General features: G+C 43.3%; 2 protein-coding genes, 2 long non-coding RNA genes and 1 pseudogene across 8 annotated transcripts in view; 3 read left to right on the top strand and 2 right to left on the bottom strand.

Moving 5' to 3' along the window:
• The window catches only part of LOC113425981 (uncharacterized), a 54838-nt gene that overhangs the window by 24255 nt on the left and 6981 nt on the right, over positions 1–23602 (top strand).
• LOC113425985 (uncharacterized) lies at positions 1704–6554 on the top strand (annotated as a pseudogene). The gene is made up of 5 exons (XR_015747217.1): positions 1704–2200; positions 2244–2620; positions 3483–3593; positions 4379–4505; positions 4707–6554. The product of XR_015747217.1 is annotated as an uncharacterized LOC113425985 (transcript).
• Positions 3307–11940, bottom strand: LOC148131943 (uncharacterized). The gene is made up of 2 exons (XR_015747225.1): positions 11811–11940; positions 3307–3723 (listed from the first exon to the last, which is right to left on the bottom strand). It is a non-coding gene; the product is annotated as an uncharacterized LOC148131943 (long non-coding RNA).
• On the top strand, positions 12080–22511 carry LOC148131942 (uncharacterized). 4 transcript variants are annotated; one of them, XM_087953845.1, is made up of 4 exons: positions 12080–12548; positions 18090–18197; positions 18993–19119; positions 19951–22511. In XM_087953845.1, the coding sequence occupies exons 1-4, from the start codon at positions 12195–12197 to the stop codon at positions 21348–21350; spliced, it is 1989 nt and encodes a 662-aa protein (XP_087809971.1). In that variant the 5' UTR covers positions 12080–12194; the 3' UTR covers positions 21351–22511. The 4 variants fall into 4 exon arrangements, with proteins under 4 accessions (XP_087809971.1, XP_087809970.1, XP_087809973.1 ...); XM_087953844.1 differs by having other exon boundaries at positions 19948–22511; XM_087953847.1 differs by having other exon boundaries at positions 12080–12980.
• LOC148131941 (uncharacterized) lies at positions 21478–23587 on the bottom strand. Its single transcript, XR_015747229.1, has 2 exons — positions 23358–23587; positions 21478–21767 (listed from the first exon to the last, which is right to left on the bottom strand). It is a non-coding gene; the product is annotated as an uncharacterized LOC148131941 (long non-coding RNA).

The following is a 23602-nucleotide window of genomic DNA, read 5'->3' as shown; positions in this document are numbered from 1 at the left end:
CTGACACAACCCGGAATTACACCACATAATATTGCAAGTTAGAAACAACCCCTAAAAGTCATATTCTCCAATAGAAGTAAATCAACGTTGCCTGGTGTCATAAATCTTCACCTTCAGGTCTCAGCAAGGTCAGCTTTTGTTCCCACAGGAAGAAACACCACCTAGCCTAAACAACTCTATCTCCATTCCTCCCACCTTAGGAATCTGGCAAGCCTGAAACCTTTCCCCCCATAAACAGCAAAGAGAAAGAATATGTAAAAAGGCTACAAATATGTCAATTTTGGGCTTTGGGGCTCAGCCTTATACTTTGTAAGAAAAGGATTCCTTCTCAGATTCTATTGGAGGTGTGTGTGTCAAACTCGATTTCATTGAGGGCCACATCAGGGTTGTGTTTGCTGGGGGGTGAGGTTGAAACTTGGGCTGCTTTGCAAATAACGGGGTAAAAATACAGGCCAAGATTTTTTAAAAGCTGTTTTTGCTGACAATGGTACCACGGGCTAGACTGTTGCTATTTCCAGGGTGGCTCCACAGATCAGATCTAAGCACCCCGCAGGCTGGATCCAGTCCCCAGGCCTTGAATTTGACACCCATGATCTATGGAGATTCTCTATCCAGTGCAGAGGTTCCCCAACCTTTCCCACTTAATGGCCCAGTGGTGCTGGGAAGGTTCTGCAAGCCAAGTGGGGAAGCTCATGAACAGCTCCCTTTGCACTCACCTGCTGATTGTGTAAGTGGAGATCTGAAGGTGCATGAGCACACTCGCCCATCGTTTCTGTGGCCCAGTTCCAAATAGCTAAATTAATGATAGTGGGCCATGGCCCTAGGAGGTTGGGGACCCCTTATCCAGGTCATGGTTGCTCCAAGGTCATCTTTCAAAAGGCAACTGGACTTCATTTTTGCTTGAAGACGTTTCATTTCTCATCCAAGAAGGCCGAGAACTGAAGATGCTTCTCGGATAAGAAGCTAAACCATCTTCAAGCAAACTCAGAGTCCGGTTGTCTTTTGAACAAGCACCTTTGGGTGTCCCTTCATTGGGCGCCACTACAGGAATACAGATAACAGGACAAATAAACAGCTGTGAAGGAACTCCCAAAGCATTACTGTTTGCATGTTTATTTCATAATAAATGTCCCTGTGTATGGCTTCCCTGCAATCTTTCCTTTCCCCACATTGGATGCATCATCCATTTCATCTCCCTCCCCTTCTTCCACCTGTTCCATGAACACATCCACATTTCGAAGAGGATTCTTATTTATTTATTTATTTGATTGGTCAATGCTTACAAAATAATAGGTATAAGTATATACTGAGTTATGAATACACGAAATGGGTACATATAAGAAAAATAAAAAGAAACAATAGGACAGGGACCGCGTTGGTGCGCTTATGCATGCCCCCTACAGGCCTCTTAGGAAAGAGGTGAGTGAGGTCAATAGTAGACAGTCTAAGGTTAAAGTTTTTGGGGTTTGGGGAAGAAATCAGAGTCAGGTAGAATATTCCAGACACTGACCACTCTGTTGCTGAAATCGTATTTCCTGCAATCAAGTTTGGTGCGGTTAACCTTGTTTGTATCTGTTGTGTGCTCTTGTGTTGTTATGGTTGAAGCTGAAGTATTCATTGACAGGTAAGTCATTGCAATGTATGATTTTATATACCATACATAGGATTACATAGGATTGCGGGAGAAAGAGAAGTCCCAGGGGGCCAGAAACAGCAATCAAACCAGGTTATATCCAAAGGCGCTTCGCTCATTTCAGCCCAGCTCAATTTTCACCGCACCCATCATTCTCGGACCCCTAGAGCCCTCCCCCGCCCCCCCGCTTGCATCCCCTGCCGCTCTCGAGGAAACGTTTCACCATGAGGCGAACTAGGGCGTCCTTTAACCGTCGGTAGGGAGCAGAGCATGCGCAGAGAACCTTTGTCAGCCCTCGATGCCGAGCACAGGACAGGAGAGGTCATAGTTGCCCTAAGAGACACTGTAGCCAAGAGCAGTAAATGGGAGGGGGAGGGGGCGCTTATAAGGGTTTCCCTCTCTACGAAGCAACACTCTTCGGCTGACAGAGTGAGGGAGACCAGGAAGGCGCGGGAAGTTTTGGCGGGAAGGATTTGCAGCTACTCTCCTCAGCCTCAGAAGCCCTGAGGGAGCGGAGCCCGCCCCCTTCAAACCCCCGTGAAACCGGGAAAGGGGCGAGGCGACTGGGTGGGGGAGGGTCCGCTGTGACCGAAGGCGGCCCCGGAGGGAGTTTTTTTCCCCGTCGGGGTTACGCTTGAAGCCGGAGACCCAATGGAAGCCCAGGAGTCTACCGTTCAGGCGGGGAGCGGCTGCTCCGAGGCTGAGCGCTGGCGCTTCCGCAACTGCATCTCCCGGAAGGCCGAGGGGCCCCGGGCCCTTTGCAGCCGCCTGCATCGGCTGTGCCGGGGGTGGCTGCGGCCCGAGCGGAGCAGCAAAGCCGAGATGCTGGACCTGGTGGTGCTGGAGCAGCTGCTGGCCCTGCTGCCCCCGGAACTGTCGGGCTGGCTGAGGGAGTGCGGGGCGGAGAGCTGCGCCCAGGCGGTGGCCCTGGCCGAAGGCTGCCTCCTCGGCCCCGCAGCCGCCCCGGAGCCCGGAAAGGGGCGACAGGTGAGGCACTTTCGTCCTCTTCTACGCCTCTTGTCTCTCTTCCTTGGCAGATAATCGCAAGGAAAAAAAAAACATTAAAACAAAACGTGTTGGGGTTGTGTAATTGTACCTGGGAATAACTTTGCAGGATGTGAAGTCATAGACTGGACAGTCATAATTTAAAAGATCGTCTCAATTCCCACATGGTGATAGATAGGTGGGAAAAAATGATAAAAACCTTTGCTACTTTTGCTGCAACTAGCGGATACTGACTAGTCTTTTTTCCCCAATTACTTGTATAGGATTTATTCTCTATACTATTTATGTAGATTTGTATTTTCTGTTATGGAGAGACTAAATCAATTTCGTTGTATATATTATGTACAATAACAATAAAAACTTATACTATACTATACTTAAAAGGAGAGGATGGGAAAAACTATTTTGGGAATTGAAATATTCTATTAATGTGACTTTATACCAGAGGTCTTGAAACTTGACAGCTTTAAGACCTGTGGACTTCAACTCCCACACTTCCTCCTCCAGTCAGGTTAGCTCAGGAATTCTGAGAGTTGAAGTCCACAAGTCTTAAACTTGAGAAGTTTGAAGACCCTTGCTTTATACTGAAGATAGAGCTAATCTTCATTGTTGTGGTTCTTATCTGGGCTACCTCGAAGGAAAATAGGAAATAAAGAAGCAATGAAATATTTCACAAAAATGGCAGGCGTTTATCCAGAAATAACAGCAACCCACAAAGCAGGAGTTCTCAAGTTCTCCCATTTTGACTTGCAAAACTACAATTGGAGAGAAAAAAAGTAATGCAAGAGAGCTAACATGGTTACAGTCATTTGAAAGTGGATCATAAAGCAGGCTATTATTTCAGTTGCAGGAGCCATATATGGGGGAAATCTCAGCAGGGCACCAGGGACGAGATCAATCAAGTAATTCAGGAGAGCTTTTTTCCAGGATGACCCAACTGGGGACATCTTGCCAGGTAAATGGGTTTCTTGTGAAAAGTTCAAACTCTGAGCCACTTTGAAAACTAAATGCTGAGTCTGTGTGCATTTGAACCTGGTGTCTCCACAGAATGTTCCAGTGAGTCTCATTTAACTTTCAAAATTGTTCTGGGGGGAAAAACAAAGGACAATTCTCAAGAGTCTTGTATTAGGAAGTTTAATTTATATATTGGAAAACTTTAATCTTTCTTAACATTTTTCTAAAGATGTCGGAAAAGCAGTTATAAAGTAGAACCCATAAAGCGAAACAATATCAATCCCACATATAGACCAATATATCCACTTAAAAGTAATTTATGGGAAGGACAAATTTCTCACATAAAAATCCCTAAAGCTGACAGATAAGACTGTTGGTCAAGTGAGTTGATATTTCCAGAGTCATTTACAACATTTTGAAACAGACCAGGTAAAAAATTCTTAGTAGGTATACTCTGTTTTGTAACAAATTTGTATTTTGCTGAGCCAGGGAGATGATACTCTGCCCAAAACCTCCTTGTGAGTTATTCCAGGCTGTGGGGGTGGGATATGACCCCAGGGAGTATCATTCTACCATTTGGATATATCTAAGCCATGTTTACAACAACAGCATGAAGGAGGTAGAGGGTGGCTTCCCAGCTTTAAGGACGTTGTGACCTGCATAACTTATGCCTGTCCTATAAGAAAGTGTCCATTTGATTTCTTGGAAAGCTCCATTTTCTGTTTGGAAATAAGAAAGAAAACAAAAGAGGATTATCTACTAATGAAGATGATGTTTCCTTTCCAGAGCAGTGTTCCCTTTGAAGAGGTGGCTGTGGAATTCACAGAGGAGGAATGGGCACTGCTGAATTCTGGCCAGAAAGCCTTGTGCAGGGAAGTCATGCTGGATGTTTCTGCAAATATAGCTTCACTAAGTAAGGACCCCTTTTGCTTTGGGTGCCTTTGGGTGCCCTTAGAGTTACCTGAATAACAATTTGCACCCACCATCTCCTAGCTGACACATAGCTGGTGCCAAACCTGATGGGCATATTTTTCATTGGGGAGACACCCCCCCCCCCCCTTTTCCATCCTTATAAGTTCTAATGAGAATTTATGTTTTCTTTTGTTCTAAGCAGGTGATTGTGATTGGAATGGGCTAGAGAATAAGAAGGACAAGCAGCAGAGGTTATTGAAACGGCAAAGAGGAGTATCTGCAGAGAGCCATTCCTTCTCTTTTACTATACCTAATATATTGAATAGGGAACATAAACCTCAAAGGACTGTAAAACATGACAGCCTAAGCAAAAAGATGAAACTATGCATGAACTGTGGAAAGAGCTTCAGTAGCAAGAGTAAACTTCATTGCCATCAGGGGAGCCACATAGATGAGAAGCTATGTAAAGGTCCAGAACATGAAAAAAGTTTTTGTCAGAAAACACAGATGATTTGTCCTAAAAGGATCCACACAGGGCACAGACCATATATTTGCCTGGAATGTGGGAAGAGCTTCACTCAGAAAGGAACACTTAATTCTCATAAAAAGATCCACACTGGGGAGAGACCATACAAATGCATGGAGTGTGGAAAAAGCTTTAACTGGAGTAAAGGTCTTGTTCGTCATGAAAGGATTCACACTGAGGAGAAACCATATAAATGCATGGAGTGTGGAAAGAGCTTCATTCAGAAAGGAAAACTTAATTCTCATAAAAAGATCCACACTGAGGAGAAACCATATAAATGCATGGAGTGTGGAAAGAGGTTCATTGACAGCTGGCGCCTTACTTTCCACCAAAGGATGCACACAGGGGAAAGACCACATAAATGCTTGGAGTGTGGAAAAAGCTTTAACTGGAGAAATAATCTTACTCGTCATGAAAGGATCCATACTGGGGAGAGACCATATACATGCTTGGAGTGTGGAAAGAGTTTTGCTCAAACAGTACATCTTAATACTCATAAAAGGATCCACACAGGGGAGAGACCATATAGATGCTTAGAATGTGGGAAAAGCTTTAGTTGTGGCAGCAATTTAATACATCATGAAAGGATTCACACTGGGGAGAAACCATACAAGTGCATGGAGTGTGGAAAAAACTTTGCTCGAAAAGCACATCTTAATTCTCATAAAAGGATCCATACCGGTGAGAGACCATATAAATGTACAGAGTGTGGAAAAAGCTTTGCTCAAACAGTACATCTTAATTCTCATAAAAGGATTCACACTGGGGAGAGATCATACAAGTGTGTGGAGTGTGGAAAAAGCTTTACTCAAACAGCACATCTTAAATCTCATCAAAGGATCCACACAGAGGAGAAACCATATAAATGATTGGAGTGTGAAAAGAGTTTTGCTTGTAAAGTATGTCTTACTGAACACCAAAGGATTCACACAGGAGATATATAAATGCACTGAGTGTGGAGAGAGCTTTTCTTGGATAGGAAATTTTTATTCTCACAAAAGAACCCACTTGGAGGATAGACCATATAAATGCTTGGTGTGTGGAAAAAGCTTTAACTGGAACAGAGATCTTGCTCGTCATGAAAGAGTCCGCATCTATGACTGTGTTAGTGCAGTTCTATTTGCTATGTAACCAGCCCATTTCTATGTCAATTTATTTTCCTCTTGAAGGCATTGTATATTTTCATTTGTTCTCTAATCTGTGTGCAGATCTTCCTATCTTGTCTTCTGATGTCAAGCGTGTATCTGAAATTGCATAACTTTACCAATTTTAGAAAGGATTTCAAACTACAGATGTTAATTCATACAAAATAGTGCTAGTTTTTCTTCCCTTTAGCTAAAGAAATATTGTGATTTCCTTTTATCTTCTGACCAGAAGTTGGAAGGGGTGAGATCAGCCCCCAAAATACTTCCTTTTGAGCAGTTGCCAAGATAATTAACAACCACTTGAGCTTCCTAACACATTTTGGAAAAGAAACTGTTTATACTCTTGGAATCAATAAACTCTAATGACATGTAGTTCTCCCGCTATCTCCTTCAGGGTATTCTTTTTTTATTATCTGACCCAGTTGTCGTCATGGCTAGCGATAAGGAGCCTCAAATGTGAGTCCACCTAGGGCAGGGTTGTCAAACTCGATTTCATTAGAATTCTTTTATTGGCCATGTGTGATTGGACACACAAGGAATTTGTCTTGATGCAAATGCTCTCTGTATACATAAAAGATACATTTGTTAAGACTCAGGAATCATAAGGTGCAACACTTAATAATAGTCCTAGGGTATAATAAACAATCAAATCATACTAGGAAACAATGCATATAAATCGTAAGGATACAAGCATCAAAGTTATAGTCATACAGTCACAAGTGGGAGGGGATGGGTGATAAGGAGTGATAAGATTAATAGTAATAGCAGTGGAGACTTTGTAAACAGTTGGACAGTGTTGAGGGAATTATTTGTTTAGCAGAGTGATGGCATTTGGGGAAAAACTGTTGTGTCTAGTTGTTCTGGTGTGCAGTGCTCTATAGTGTCGTTTTGAGGGTAGGAGTTGAAGCAGTTTATGTCCGGGATGTGAGGGTTCTGTAAATAGTTTCACAGCCCTCTTTTTGACTCCTGCAGTATACAGGTCCTCGATTGAAGACAGGTTGGTAATAATTGTTTTTTCTGCAGTCCTAATTATCCTCTGAAGTCTGTGTCTGTTCTATTGGGTTGCAGAACCAAACCAGTTATAGAGGTGCAAATGATAGGCTCAATAATTCCTCTGTAGAACTGGATCAGCAGCTCCTTGGGCAGTTTGAACTTTCTGAGTTGGCGCAGAAAGAACATTCTTTGTTGGGCTTTTTTGATGATGTTTTTGATGTTAGGCATCCATTTTAGGTCTTGTGATATGATAGAAACTGGAAATGTGAAGGTCTACTGTTGACACTGTGTTGTCTAGTATTGTAAGAGGTGGTAGTATGGGAGGGTTGCTAGTTGTTGATTTTCTTCTGCCTGGGAAGGAGGTTTGCTGAAGCCAGTGATGTTTTTAAGAGTTTTCCACATGTTTGCTGGTTCATTTGTTGAGAATTGATTCTTTAACTTTTCAGAGTAGTTTCTCTTTGCTGCTCTGATGTCTCTTATTAATATGTTCCTGGCCTGATTGTATAGCATTCTATCACCTTTTCTGTAGACTTCCTCTTTGGAACAAGGTAGCTGCTTAAATTTAGCTGTGAACCAAGGTTTATTGTTACTATATATTTGTAGGTTCCTTGTTGGTACATATAATGTGTATTAATGGCATTTCCCAGAAGATTATTCGTTGCCCTCTCCCTTCTTTGGAAGAGCTTTATAGTTCCCGCTGCCTTAAGAAAGTTCAAAACATTCTCAAAGATCCATCTCATCCTGGGAACCCTTTTTTTGAACTATTACCATCTGGCAGACAGTACAGAATAAAAACAAGGACAAACAGCCTGAAAAACAGCTTCTATCCCAGGGCAGCAGCTCTTTTGAATTCTGCTGTATAGTGCAGTGTTGGTGTAGTGTCGGGGGTTTCCAGTTCAATGTGTGAAGGATGAAGGATGTGTGTTTGTGTTTATTTTCATGGTCATGGTCACGATGTGCATTGAAGATGGTGTTTGATTTCATTGTGCAAGGTGCAATGACAATAAAGTAAACTAAGTCTTTGTAGAAGCTGACATATGGTATTACAGTATCTGTGAGCTCATCTAGGTCTGCAGAGTTATCTTCAAAAACATTCCAATCAGTGCAATCAAGGCAAGCCTGGAGACCAAGTCCTCACTGATTTAATTGTTGGTTTCATGGTTTTAAGTCTTTGTCTGTAGGCAGGTACAAGGTGAATCATGCAGTGATCAGAGTGTTCATTGCAGGCCGCATCAGGTTTTTGTTTGACCTTGGGGGTCCAGGTGGACATGGCCAGATGGGCATGGCCAGCTTGACGTCACTCATGTTGTGGCACCTGTGGTGGTCCGAGCTCTGTTTTCGCTGGCAGAGAGTTGCAGGAGGCTGTTGCAGCCTAAAACAGAACTTGGGAGGGCCGTGCAAGGCCCTCCCGAGCTCCGTTTTTGCTGGCAGAGGCACCGTGGTCTAGTCCGCTGTTTCCAGGGTGGCCCCACAGGCCAGATCTAAGCACCCCATAGGCTGGATCCAGCCCATGGGCCTTGAGTTTGACACCCCTGACCTAGGGGGATAAACCAACTTCAGGAGGTCAGTTTTAATGTAGTGCAGCCCCTGGAAATCAGATCAACTTTTTAAGAATCAATCAACCAAGAAACATCAAGCAGAAGAGCTGAATAAAATGCCAGGACTTCAACAGAACAGAAATAGCAACTAAAAAGATATGAAGCATACATATACTCTGTAGAAAAAAGAGAGTCATTGAGGAATATAGACCAGGGGTCACCAACTTTTTGGACCTCAGGGACCACCAAACTCATAATTTTAAATTCCACGGACCAGAGACCCTGGGAAAATCCTCCAAAAAGTGCAGGAAAATTCCCCACCCCATTTTTGTACCAATCAGTTCTTTATTTGGGATCGCAGGATACCGTCTCCAGCTCCATTCTCAGGGGGAGAGAGAGAGAGAGAAAGACTTTTGGCTTTATGCAAGAAAAAACAGCAGAAGCAGCAGAAGTCTTTCTTTCTCTCCCCCAAACTCCACCAGAATGGTGCAGCCTCTTGGAGCAGGATGCCTTGCAGGGTCACAAAGACTCATTTCTGGCAGAGTTTGGGGGAGAGAAAGACTTTTGCTGCTTTCCTTGCAGCCAAAAGCAGAAAGAAGCAGCCTGGTGGCCAGGTGAGGTGTGTGGGGCGAGTGGGGCAAGTTTTCCCCCTCCGCCCTTTCCCCCTTCCCCTCACTATCTTGTGTTGTTCACAATGCAAGCGACACAGGCCTTGTGTTCCCACGCAGCCTGGATTAATTGCTTTGGTGGGGGTGCTTTGGTGGTGACATTTCTCTGCAGACCATAAAATTTTCTCGTGGACCACCAGTGGTCCCTGGCCCACTGGTTGGCGACCACTGATATAGACAACAGAGAGGAAAAATAAACTAGCCTGAAAGAATCCCAAACCATTTATTTATTATATATTAATAATCTATATATCTAAAAGCGAAATACCACTGACGCATCATCACAAAATCTCCAGAACTGCAAAGCCTACAAACTTGAAATTTGGCACATGTTCTTGGCTTCTAGGTTCTCACTAAGAAAGGATTTTTCAAAATTACCATCAGAGCATTAGTATTTCCTATATTATTATTATTATTATAATTATTATTATTATTATCTGATGCTAAGGAGTTTTACTCCCCCTCCCCCCTGAAAAGAAATTCCTCCAAATGCAAAACACAAGCAGAGTAGTTTGTTAGTTTCACAGCACCAAGCAGCTTTAGCACTGAACAGTTGAGCTAAGCCACACCCAGGCTCCTTGCTGTCTCCTGCTCACACAGCTAATACTGTTTCAGTTTCCAAACAGCCTTCAACTCTTGACTTACTGACAGGACGCTAGCCAGATGAATACTGATGGATACTGGTAGGCAGAGACAGAATTTTTTCCCAAAAAACTAAGGCCGACCACATAGTTTTGTAGCGAAGAACAGGTATCAAACTAGTATATAAACAGATTTACTGGCTGGATGCCTGCCATAGGACTCTTTCCATCTCACTCCAAATTTTTCCATGTGTCCGATGAATGCATCCATATTTTCTTTTTTTAAACAAGTTTTATTAATTTTAAAACACACAAATTATCATTATTCATTACATGTTTAAACCTTTTCCCGATGAAGCATCCATATTTTCAAGAGGATTGCACATAAATGACCTCTGATCATATTAAGAGCAACTGCGTCGTCTTCGCTGACAATGTAAAGCTATTCAACACCACAGACAATACTGCTACCCTTCAAAAAGACCTTGACTATGTATCAGAATAGTCAAACAAATGGCAACTTCAAATCTCAACAAATAAATGCTCTGTCCTACATATTGGAAAAACAAAACAAAAAATAAGATACAGGCTGAATAGTCAAGACCTTGTTGATGATCCAAACTGTCAAGGATCTTGGAGTACTCATCTCTAATGATCTAAGTGCTAGAGCCCACTGTAACTACATAGCCAAAAAGGCATTAAGAGTTGTTAACCTAATCTTACATAGCTTTTTCTCTGGTAATATCACACTAATAACTAGAGCATACAAAACATTTGCTAGACCAATACTCGAATACAGGTCATCAGTCTGGAACCCACATTACGTATCTGATATTAACACAGTGAGAAAGTCCAGAAATATTTCACAAGAAGAGTTCTCCGCTCCTCTACTCATTGCAGAATACCTTATGCCACCAGACTTGAAACTCTAGACCTAGAAAATCTAGAACTATGCTGCCTTCGGTCCGATCTAAGTATAGTATATAAAATCATACATTGCAATGTCCTACCTGTCAATGAATACTTCATCTTCAACCATAACAACACAAGAGCACACAATAGATACAAACTCAAAGTTAACCGCACCAAACTTGATTGCAGGAAATACGACTTCAGCAATAGAGTGGTCAATGTCTGAAATACTCTATTTATTTATTTGATTTGCCAATTGTTTACAAGATAATAAGTATAAGTGTATACATAGTTGTGAATACATGAAATGGGTACATATAAGAAAAATAAAAGAATAAGAGAAACAATAGGACAGGGACGGTAGACACGATGGTGCGCTTATGCACGCCCCCTACAGACCTCTTAGGAAAGGGGTGAGGTCAATAGTAGACAGTCTAAGGTTAAAGTTTTTGGGGTTTGGGGAAGAGACTACAGAGTCGGGTAGAGTATTCCAGACATTGACCACTCTATTGCTGAAGTCGTATTTCCTGCAATCAAGTTACTCTACTTGACCCTGTGGTTTCTTCCCCAAACCCCAAAATCTTTAACCTTAGACTGTCTATTATTGACCTCACCCCTTTCCTAAGTGGTCTGTAGGGGCCGTGCATAAGCGCACCAACGTGCCTGCCGTCCCTGTCCTATTGTTTCTTTTATTTGTCTTATATGTATCCATGTATTCATAACTATGTTTTTACTTATACCTATTATCTTGTAAGCAATCGACAAACCAAATTAAAGAAAAGAAAAAGAAATCCCAGGTGTCCAGAAGCAGCAATCCAACCAGGTTTCACTCCAAGTAGCTTCGCTCATTCCAGCTCCGCTCAATCTCCACCATAGACATCATTCCCGACCCCTCCCGCTCCCGACTAAATAATACCGCGGCAACTGAGTTCGGGCGACTAACCGTCAACATGGAACAGGGCATGCGCAGAGCACCTTTGCCAGCCCTTGAAGCCGAGCAGAGGACCGGAAAAGACGTAGTTGCTTTAGGAGACGCTCTAGGCAGGAGCAACAAACGAGGGAGTTCTAATAGGGCTTTGTCCCTCTAGGATGCAGCCGTGTCTTGGGAGGGCTGGGGTGAGGTGGGGGATGGAGAAGGGAACCTGTTGGAGGGAGCGACGTGCAGCTCCTTTTCTCTGCCTCAGAAGCCCTGAGGGAGCGGAGCCACGCCTACTTCTCCTCCCTGAACCCGGGAAAGGGGCGGAGTGAAGGGGCAGGTCCGTCGTGACCAAAGGCGGCCTCGGAGGCAGCTTACCTCTGTCTGAGCTGCGCTGAAGCAAGAGACCGAATGGAGGCCCGGGGGTCTCCCCTACAGGCGGGGAGCGGCCTCCCCGAGGGTCCCCGCAGCTCCGAGGCTGAGCGCTGGCGCTTCCGCAGCTGCGTCTCCCGGGAGGCCGAGGGGCCCCGGGCGCTTTGCAGCCGCCTGCACCGGCTGTGCCGGGGGTGGCTGCGGCCCGAGCGGAGCAGCAAAGCCGAGATGCTGGACCTGGTGGTGCTGGAGCAGCTGCTGGCCCTGCTGCCCCCGGAGCTGTCGGGCTGGCTGAGGGAGTGCGGGGCGGAGAGCTGCGCCCAGGCGGTGGCCCTGGCCGAAGGCTGCCTCCTCGGCCCCTCAGACTCCCCGGAGCCCGGAAAGGGGCGGCAGGTGAGGCACTTTCATCCTCTTCTACGCCTCGTTTCTCTTCCTTGCACATAATCGCAGAGAGAAGACATCCAAACACGTGTTGGGATATAAATAGTATGTGGGAGTAACATTGTGGGACCTTATTCCCGCGTTCTATTTTCCCTCATACTTTCAATCATTTGACTGGACAGCCATAATGCAAAAGATATCTGAATTCCCCCATCGGGGCGGGTGAGGAGAACATGTCATTTAAAACCCTCCCTACTTTTCCAGGGAGTACAAGGAGAGGATCTAAAAATATTTTATTAATGTGGTCTTACAATAAAGAGAGAGCTAATATGCATTGTGGGGCTTGTCTGGTCTACTTGGAAGGGCTGATAAATGTTTCCTAAAGTCAGGATTCTCCTCACCGAAGGCTGCCTGTTCGGCACCAGAGAGGCCCCTGAGTGGCAGGTGATGGACTTTCATCCTCTTCTACTTTTCTTGTGTCTCTTCCTTGCTGATAATTGCAGAGAAAAGACATCCAAACAACATGTGTTGGGATATAAATAGTAAATAGTATGTGGGAATAACTTCGCAGGATGGGGAAAAGTCATAGACTGGACAGCCATAATTTAAAAGATAGAATATTTTATTGGCCAAGTGTGATTGGATACACAAGGAATTTGTAAATACTCTCAGTATACATAAAGAAAAGGTACATTCATTAAGAATCAAGAATCAACACTTAATGATAGTCATAGGGTACAATCAACAATCAAATCATACTAGGGAACAGTCAAGTGGGAGGGGATGGGTGATAAGGAGTGGTGAGATTAACAGTAATAGTAGTGCACACTTTGTAAATAGTTGGACAGCGTTGAGGGAATCATTTGTTTAGCAGAGTGATGGCCTTTGGGAAAAAAACTGTTCTTGTGTCTAGTTGTTCTGGTGTGCAGTGCTCTATAGCGTCGTTTTGAGGGAAGGAGTTGAAACCGTTTATGTCCGGGATGTGAGGGGTCTGTAAATATTTTCACAGCCCTCTTTTTGACTCATGCAGTATACAGGCCCTCAATTGAAGGCAGGTGGGTAGTAATTGTTTTTTTCTGCAGTCCTAATTATCCTCTGAAGTCTGTGTCTGTCCTGTTGGGTTGCAGGTGGAGGGGTAGGGAGAAAATGATAAAAACCCCTCCTATTTTTGCTGCAAGTAAAAGGAGAGGATGGGAAAAATATTTTGAGAATTGCAATATTCTATTAATGTGACTTTGTAATGACGATAGAGCTCATCTTCATTGTTGTGGTCCTCCTTGAAGACCTAATAAATGGTTCCCCCAGTTGGGATTCCCAGACTGGATTGGACTCTTTCCCCAATCCTGAATCCAACAATAGCTCTCCCCAAATACCCCATCCACTTACAAAAGCATATCTAAGTTGGAACATCCCTGTTTTATGGTCCTCTTTGAAATTTTGGTTAGTATCATTATTGCTGAACTTAAGACAAGTGAACTCTTCTTCTCATGGACAGGACCTCTTAACCAAACTGGATGTTGGGAAGTTATATTTCTCCTAAATAATATTTCTGGCAAGAAGCAGGAAACAAGGAAGCATAGGTATTTCACACAGGTGCAAATTAGGACAGGTAGTCCTCGACTTACAACCATTTGTTTAGTGACCATTCAAAGTAAAACAGCACTGAGACTAGTAACTTATGACTAGGGGTGGGATTCAACTGGTATTACTACCGGTTCAGTGATTACGTTTTGCGCCCATATGTCAATCAACCTTAGGCTGTGCCACCTGGACAGCTGAAAAGCGCTGCACACAGGTGCATGTTTGAAAAGCCTCTTTTTTCCTTTTTTTTCAATCTCAGCTGTGCCGCGCAAAGCAGCTGAGGTGTCAGCTGGTGCTCCATTCAAAACCCAAGAAAGAAATACTTAGACTCCTTTAATCAGAGAAAAGATATCTTTTACTGGAAATCAAGTGGTAGCAACAAAAGAATTCTGAATCTGAGAAAATGGGTGCGTAAATCACATATACAAAGTAATGGCAACGTTCCCACCCCCAATAGTTCAATTGGCTCATCCAATTAAAAGTTGTGTATATCATCATGTGAGCATCTCCAGGTGGTGATGAGGCTTCTGTCCGTTGACCTTGACATAGTTAGATAAAGGGTTGCAGCTGCGCATAGCATAGGATAGAAACCTAAGCAAGAATGTACCCCCCCCCCCCAGCTTATACAGTTCTGGTTTGTAACACCTCCAGCTCACTTCCCATAACCATTCCCCCCTCCTCCCCCCGTTACTTATGACAGCCGAAAGATGCAAAGCAAAGGGAGAAAAATCTTGAAGGAAAAATCTTGAAGGCTGACATGAGGTTTAAAAAGCAAGAAATAAAGGACAGGTAAGAGCCTGGGCAGGCAGGTGGGCCAAACAGCAACAAACACAGAACCGGTTCAGTGTCTGCTGTTCTTCAGAGCTACCGGCTCTATAGAATTGGGCAGAACTGATAGCATCTCACCCCTGTTTATGACCATTTTTCACATTTACATTTTTCACATTTCACATTGCAGCATCGCCATGGTCACATGATCAGAATTCAAATGCTTGGTACTTGTCCCATATTTATAATGGTTGCCATATCCCTGGATTATGTGATTGACATTTGTGACCTTCTGTCAAACAAAGCCAATGGGGAAGCCAGACTCATTAAACAACCACATTATTAACTTAACAACCGCAGTGATTCACTTAACAACTGTGGAAAGAAAGGTCATAAATTGGGGGAAAACTCACTTAACTGTTTCAGCAATAGAAATTTTGGGCTCAAATGTGGTGACAAGTCAAGGACTATCTGTATAAAGAATGAACAGGATTATAAAAAGTTAAGAAATAATACATGAAAATAGTGTTTAGGTGGATCAAAGAGTGCTTAACTTGCATATTTCAAAACCTATTTTTGATCTTATGAGACAAAAACATTGAAAATCCTTTTTTCCGCCTCCAGCTTTTTGACTCTATTGTGTGCAGACACCCTAGAACAGCAGTCAACTGGTGGTCCATGGACCACTGATGGTCCATGAGAAAATTTTGGTGGTCCGCTGAAAAATTATTTGCATTTTTTATATTGCACTAAATCAGGGGTCCTCAAACTACAGATATGTGCAATGAACGTTTGTGTTGCCGCAGAGAGTCTCTACCTTTGGGGTCTTTTTCTGTGGGTCAGAGGGGGGCAGAAATTCCAACTTGGGGTTTGCTTCAGTCTCCTGGTGTGGGGCTTTGGGCGAAGGCTGGAGGGAAGCGCCACTGATGGTGAAGAGCCGGAGGGCCTTGTTCCAGTGGGACTGCATCATGGCCTGGAACTGGCTGACCATCTCAGCCCGCCGAGCTTCCAGGTGCTGGTACCTGGCCTTGCATTCCCACAGGTCTTCCCTCTGCTTGGAAAGCCTATGCTTATAGTCCTCAATGAGGTGCTTCTGCTGAGCCTCCTTCTCAGTCAGATCCAATTTGAACGGAGCCAGCTGTTTGGCCAACTCTTCCCATGGTGGCTTTTTAGCTCTAACAACTGCATCCTGTTGGGCCTCTAAGGAGCCCGGGCAGGCAGGTGAGGAGTGGCTGGGAGGGGAGGGGTGAGTAGAAGCCAGTGAGGCGCCCCTCAACATGAGTTACATCGAGTTGGCCACGCCCTCCCAGTCACATAACCACCTAGCCACAACCATCCAGCCGGTCATTAGGCAGATCACATTAGTGGTCTGCAGGATTTAAAATTATGAATTTAGTGGTCCCTGAGGTCCAAAAGGTTGGTGACCCCTGCCCTAGAAATCAGTCATGTACGTTAAAATATGTTACCATGTGCTGTACGTAACAAATGAAACCGAACATTTTATAGGCTTTGATGTGCCCTATTCTACCACAATAGTGAGGGAAAGCAAAAAATTAAACATCATATTTTACAAACATATGCATACTATGTGATCCATATTCCCTATGTTTTGCAATTTATGACCAAAAAATGTCGAATTGTAATATGTCAGTTTTTAATCATGTCATGTCACAGAATATTATTCCAAAAAGCAGTTTAGGAAACAGTCTGTCTCTGGGTAGTTTTTGGTTATGGAAGTTCCTATCATGATTTTCATTACTGTTACTCATGAATTCTACTTTGATCTGTTCCCAATTTGTGGCACATCATTCTTTCAGTCCACCTTAGAATAATATTGCACTCTGTATTATCCCAGTGCTTTGATATAGAGAGTATATCATTCATTCATGTTGGATATCCTTCAGGATTATTTTGCAAAAGTGGTTTATTGGCCAAATCTGCTGAAAGGTTACATTCCGTCCCAACAAGAGATTCTCCCTAGTTCAGCTTTTGCTTTCTGTATTTCCAAAATTATCTTAAAATATTTCTCCTTATAAGTTGAACCTGATTGGGAACTGGAGGTGAGATAGAATGAAGTATCCAAATTGCCTTTTAATGGCAGTCACAGTGTTTTTAGGGGGTGCATTTTACCCCCAAGTCCATCTCGGTATTTATTCCAGGATCTTCCCCTGAAATGCCAGGTTGCTGGTCTCCTCATTGCAAGAGACATAGAGAAGCCACCCCAGGGGAGATTGATCCTGTCCCTCTCAGGAGACAAAGGCCTGAAATCTAAAGAAGAAAAAAGATGAGATACGAGGGCTATCCACAAAATAGATTACGTTTTGCGATAGAAAAAAAACAGTGTAGGAATTTTTTTTTATTATATACACTTGAAAGTGACACTTAAATACTACTTTTCAACATATTCACCGAACAAATTGAGGCACTTATCATAGCGGTGAACAAGCTTTGTAATTCCATTGTCATAAAATTTAGCCACCTGGTGCAAGATTGGGGCTGTAGGGCAGATGAGGAAAAATCTCCCACTTGAAAGCATTCAGGACCTCGAGTGCGATTTGCTGTGTGTGTGGTCGGGCATTGTCATGCAAAAACAAAATTTTTGAGCTTAACTTTCCTCTACGCTTGTTCTGAATTGCTTTTCTTACGAGGATGGAAATTTCAATCGGTTTATGGTTTGTTGCCAACAAAAACCTTATCACTGATCGTACCTCACAACTCGTGGGATTTTCAATTGCAGCACACATTTCAAACATTTGCTGTGAAATAACGGGCAATGATACGAACCTCCCACTAGCACGACTAGATGCAGACTGAGCGGCGCAAGCACAGACCAAAGATGGCCGCGCTAGCTCCGCCCCTTCTTGCTACAGATGAAAACAGTAATCTATTTTGTGGATAGCCCTCGTAGAATAGGTATAAATACATTCACAAAAAAGGAAAGGCCAAAATCGTCAAATAAAGGGGAGAAGATAAAGAAGCATCTCCTGATCAGAAGGAAAATAGGAAATAAAAAAGAAGCAACTCACAACAGTGACAGGCATTTATCCAGAAATAACGGCAACCCCAGAGCAGGACTTCTCAAGTTCTCTCATTTTGACTTCAGTTGGAAAAGTACAATTGGAGGGGGGAAATGTAAGGCAAGCAAACTAAAATGGTTAAATGGTCATTTGAAAGTGGATCATAAGCCATTTCTTTCAATTGCAGGATCCATTCATTGGGGGGATCTCAGCAGAGCTCCAGGGAAGAGGAGATCCATCCAATGATTCTGAAGAGATTCTTTTCAGGAGGATCCAACTGGGGACACCTTGTCAGGTAAGCGTGAGTTTCTTGTGGGAAGTTTCAACCCCTTTCGTTCATGAGCTACTTTGAAAACCAAATGCTGAGTCTGTGTGAATTTGAACCTGATGTCCCCACAGAATGACCCAGTGAGTCTCACTTATTCAACCTTCAAAGTTGTTCTGGCAGAATTCACAAGAATCTTGTATTAGGAAAGGTAATATTAGAAGATTTTAATCTTTCTTAATATTTTTCTAAAGACTTTGGAAAAGCGGTTAAAAAATAAAAGCCATGAAATGAAAAATACCAATTGTACCAAAAACGGTTTCAGAAAATAGCCCAATATATCCACTTAAAAATAAATTACCAGAAGGATAAATTTCTCATATAAAAACCCCTAATTCAAAGCTGACAAATTTTAATGGTCAGTCAAGTGATTTGATATTTCCAGGGTCATTTACAAATAAAATGAAATAGGCCAGGTAAAAAATTGTTAGTACGTATTTCCTGTTTTCTAACACATTTGTATTTTGCTGAACCAGGAAGATGAGGCCATGGGACACCTCTGCCCAAAACCTTCTTGGTGAATTATTCCACACCGGGCGTGGGGGGTCCCCAAGGAGTGCCAGTCTACAACTTGGATGCATTTCAGCCATGTTTCCAACAGCAGCTTCCCACCCTTAAAGACCATGTGGCCCAGCAGAGCCTATGCCTGTCCTATAAGAAAATGTCCATTTGATCTCTGGCAAAGCTCCCTTTTCCCTTTTGGAACGAAGAAAGAAAACATTAGAGAGGACTGTCTTATGGGGAAGATTTCTTTTGTCTTCCTAGGAGTCTGATCCTTTTGAGGAGGTGGCTGTGGACTTCACAGAGGAGGAGTGGGCACTGCTGGATGCTAACCAAAAGGCCTTGTGCAGGGAAGTCATGCTGGAAGTTGCTATGAATATGGCTGCTCTAGGTAAGGATCCTCTTTGCTCTGGGTTCCAATCATTGGAAAAGGTGTTTTCATTCGGAGATAAATGGAGAAGATACCTGCACTAAATTGCATAAAGTGGTCAGAACTCTTCCTGGCCACCACCTGTAAAACCTTTCTTAATCTCACAAAAATCAGACTTGGAATGTTTAGTGTGTAACTAATATCCAGTGAAGGAGCCTCTGCCGCAAACGGCACCGTACAGTTCCCTTTGGTTCCCTTTAACCACCAGGGCCCTCCCGGATCATAAATCAGCCAAGGTACTTCATGGGCAATTTTGTCCAAAGTTGTCATCACAGTCACTCTTCTAGAACACAACTAAGGCCTTGGCAGAAATGCCCACCATAGCTTTGTGAAAGGCCTTAGATCAGGGATAGTCAACCTTTTTATACCTACCGCCCACTTGTACCTCTGTTAGTAGTAAAGTTTTCTCTAACTGCTTACCAGTTCCACAGTAATGGTGATTTATAAAGTAGGGGACAAAACCCGTCTACCGCCCACCATGAAAGCTGGAACGCCCACTAGTGGGCAGTAGGGACCAGATTGACTATCACTGCCTTAGATGCTCCATGGAAATGCCTGGGCAGATTGACCTATTAATAGCAAAATCTTAATCTGGTTCTCGGCTGAAAAATCCCTTGGATACCATTAGAGTCACCTGGATAACAATTTGCACCCACCCTCTCCTAGCTTGACACATAGCTGGTGCCAAACCTGATGCTCAAATGGGCATATTTTTCATTAGGGAGACACACACACCCTTCTCCATCCTTGTAAATTCTAATGAGAATTTATGTTTTCTTTTTTTCTAAGCAGGCGATGGTGATTGTGATGATCTGGGGCATGAGAATGAAAACCAACCAGAGTTATTGCAAAAAGCACTATCTGCAAAGAGTCATTCCTTCTCTTTTACGTCACCTAACATACAGCATTGGAAACTGGACCAATTTTCAAAATATGAGAGGGATTTCAGTCTAAGCAAAAAGATGAATCTATGCATGAAGTGTGGAAAGAGCTTCATTAGCACGAGTAATCTTAATTGCACCCAGAGGATCCACATAGATGAGAGGCTGTGTAAATGTCCAGAATATGAAAAAAGCTTTTGTCTATATAATTGCCTGGAATGTGGAAAGAGCTTTTTTGAGAACAGTGATCTTACTCGACATCAAAGGATCCACACAGCGGACAAACCATATAAATGCCTGGAGTGTGGAAAGAGCTTCACTCAGAAAGGAAAACTTAATTCTCATAAAAAGATCCACACTGGCGAGAGACCATATAAATGCATGGAGTGTGGAAAGAGCTTTATTGACAATTGGCACCTTACTTTCCACCAAAGGATACACACAGGGGAAAGACCACATAAATGCTTGGAGTGTGGAAAAAGCTTTAACTGGAGCAAAGATCTTATTCGTCATGAAAGGATCCACACTGGGGAGAGACCATATAAATGTTTGGTGTGCGGAAAGACTTTTGCTCAGAAAGGATGTCTTACTGGTCATCAAAGGATCCACACAGGAGAGAAACCATATAAGTGCACAGAGTGTGGAAAAAGCTTTGCTCAAACAGTACAACTTAATGCTCATAAAAGAATGCACACGGGGGAGAGGCCATACAAATGCTTAGTATGTGGGAAAAGCTTTAATTGGAGTAGAGGTCTAATACATCACGAAAGGATCCACACTGGGGAGAGACCATATAAATGCACGGAGTGTGGAAAAAGCTTTGCTCAAACAGCACATCTTAATTCTCATAAAAGGATCCACACAGGGGAGAGACCATATAAATGCTTGGCGTGTGGAAAGAGTTTTGCTCGGAAAGGATGTCTTACTGGTCATGAAACAATACACACGGGGGATAAACCATTTAAATGCACAGTGTGTGGAAAAAGCTTTGCTCGGACAGGACATCTTTATTCTCACAGAAGGACCCACTCAGTAGAGAAACCTTATAAATGCTTTGAGTGTGGAAAAAGCTTTAACTGGAACAGAGATCTTACTCGTCATGAAAGAATCCACACTGGGGAGAGACCATACAGGTGCATGAAGTGTGGAAAGCAATTCAGTCAGAATAGTGCTCTTATTAATCATGAAAGAATCCATACAGGGGAGAGACCATATAACTGCACAGAGTGTGGAAGAAGCTTTGCTCAAATAGGGGCACTTAACTCCCATAAAATGATCCACATGGAGATGGGACTATATAAATACATGTAGTGTGGAGAAAGCTTTAACAATTACAAAACATTTACTCGTGAAAGAATCCACACAAAAATTCCATATTAATGGAGGGTGGAAATATTTTTACTGGGTAAGAACAGCTTACTCGTCATGAAAGGGTCCGTGCTGGGAGGAAACCTTCCAAATGGACAAAGTGGAAGGCCTCCAGTAGAAACTCTTATCTAACTCACCATTAGAGGATCCACACAGGAGAGAAATCATGTAAATGTAGGGTGTGTAGAAAAAGCTTTCCTTGGGAAGGACACCATAATTCTCATAAAAGAATGCCCATAGAAGAAATGATATAAATCCACGGAAGGAGCTTCAGAACAACCTTTCTGGTCCCAAATACTGGAATTCATTCAGAATAGCCAGGTGTTCTTTTTCCTACTTTGACCTGCCTTTTTCTTCTCCCTGTAGAAAGAGGGATGCAAAATAGGAATTAAGCCCTTTAGTTTCCTCCCTGTTGCCCATCACCATCTCACCAGCTTTTCCAACTGGAGGACTAATAGCTTCCTTGACTTCCCTCTTAATTGACTGGAAAAAAAACCTATAAAACAGAAATGGAATATTTATCATCATTCTAGTCATTGTCTGTCCACTGCAGGATGAAGGTCTGTTCCGCATGTTTCCAAACCAATAATGGTCTTGAGATTTGCTTTGCTATTTGGGTCTGTAATAGTTGCTGATGTTGTGACTATGTCTTGTCTCTCTTTTGTGAACGCTTTTTACTACGTAGAATCCATTCTATGACTGCCTTTGTCCACTAGTAGTTCTTGCATTTCCACTTCTATTCTTTTACTCTTTAGAAGGCGTCATAAATTTTCATTTGTTCTCTAGTCAGTGTCTTTCTATCTTGTCTTGTGAGACCGAGCATGTATCTGAAATTGCATACGTTTACCAAATCTAGAAAGGATTTCAATCTGCCGATGTTAATTCCCACAAAATAGTGTTCGTGTTTCTTCGCTTTCTTCTTTAGCTAAAGAAATCTTGTCCTTTCGTTATCTTCTGACCAAGAGAAGTTGAAGGAGTGAGATGAGCCCCAGAAAGACCACCTCCTTTTGAGCAGTTGCCAACACAATTATTCTTCACCAACAGAGTTTGGGGTAGAAACTTTATATTCTTGGAACCTTATTAATAAACTCTTATGGCATGTGATTTTCTTGCTGTCTCCTTCTCTGTATTCTTTTTTTCACTACCTGACCCTGTTGTCATGGTCAATGATACAGAGCCGGATAATTTTGAGTCCACCCTAGGGCACGGGTGTCAAACTCGGTCACGTCACGGGTTCCATCGTGACATACCACATTTATTTTTTATTTTTCCTCTGCAGAGCTGGAGTGAGCATGGCCTACATGTGATGTATCCAGCCTGAGGGCTGCCAGTTTGACAGGCCTAAACTAGGGGGAGAAACACCAACTTCAGGAGGTCAATTTCTGGATATTTTTAAGATAGTGCAGCCCCTTGAAACCACATCAACTTTTTAAAGAATCTAATCAGCCAGGAAACCTCAAGCCAAAAAGATGAATAAAAAGCGTAGACTTCCAACAGGACAGAAACAACAACTAAAAAGGTCCGGAGCAGATTGTACACTAGAAAAAAAGGGGGGAGCCATTGAGGATCGCCACAGGAATACAGACAACAGGAGAAATAAAATAACCTGAAGGAACCTCCAAACCATGTACTGCTTATATATTTATTTAATTATAAATAAATTTACTGCTAAGATGTCTGTCACAGGATTCTTCCCATTTGCAGCACCCTCAAGTCTCTTCCCTCTCCCCCTAATTTTTTCCACGGGTCCCAGCAATGCACCCACATTTCCAAGAGGATTGTGGGGGGGTGGGGAAGAAATCCCAAGTGCCCAGAAGCGGCAGCCAAGCCAGGTTTCATTCGATCTACATCAATCCCTCCCTTCTAGCGCTTGTCCCTACTCGCATCCCCTCCCGCTCCCCACTAAATACTTTCGCAGCAACTGAACACGGGCGTCCTTTAAGCGTCAACCTAGAACAGGGCATGCGCAGAGAACCATTTCCAGGCCGAGCAGACGCTAGTTGCATTAGGAGACGCTCTAGACAGGAGTCGCCTGGTAGGGCTTTGTCCTTCTAGGATGCAGCCGTCTCTGACCCAGTGTCTGGGAGGGCAGGGGGAACCTGTGGAGGGAGCGAGTTGCAGCTGCTCTTCCCCGCCTCGGAAGCCCTGAGGGAGCGGAACCGCCCCTGGTTCTACCCCCCAAACCGGGAAAAGGG

This window comes from Notechis scutatus, chromosome 2, assembly GCF_049901735.1.
Source record: "Notechis scutatus isolate UNSWTSFEM ecotype Mainland chromosome 2, rNotScu1.2, whole genome shotgun sequence".
Classification (NCBI taxonomy): domain Eukaryota; kingdom Metazoa; phylum Chordata; class Lepidosauria; order Squamata; family Elapidae; genus Notechis; species Notechis scutatus.
The sequence above is the reverse complement of the archived record's forward strand: the minus strand, read 5'-3'. Positions and strand labels throughout refer to the sequence as shown.

Bases quoted from the DNA above. Each gene is read 5' to 3' on its own strand.
- LOC148131942 (XM_087953844.1), top strand. From the start codon at position 12,195: ATGGAGGCCCGGGGGTCTCCCCTACAGGCGGGGAGCGGCCTCCCCGAG. The intron at 18,198-18,992 runs GTAAGCGTGAGT...TTGTCTTCCTAG, and splicing joins AACTGGGGACACCTTGTCAG to GAGTCTGATCCTTTTGAGGA. The intron at 19,120-19,947 runs GTAAGGATCCTC...TTTTTTTCTAAG, and splicing joins TATGAATATGGCTGCTCTAG to CAGGCGATGGTGATTGTGAT.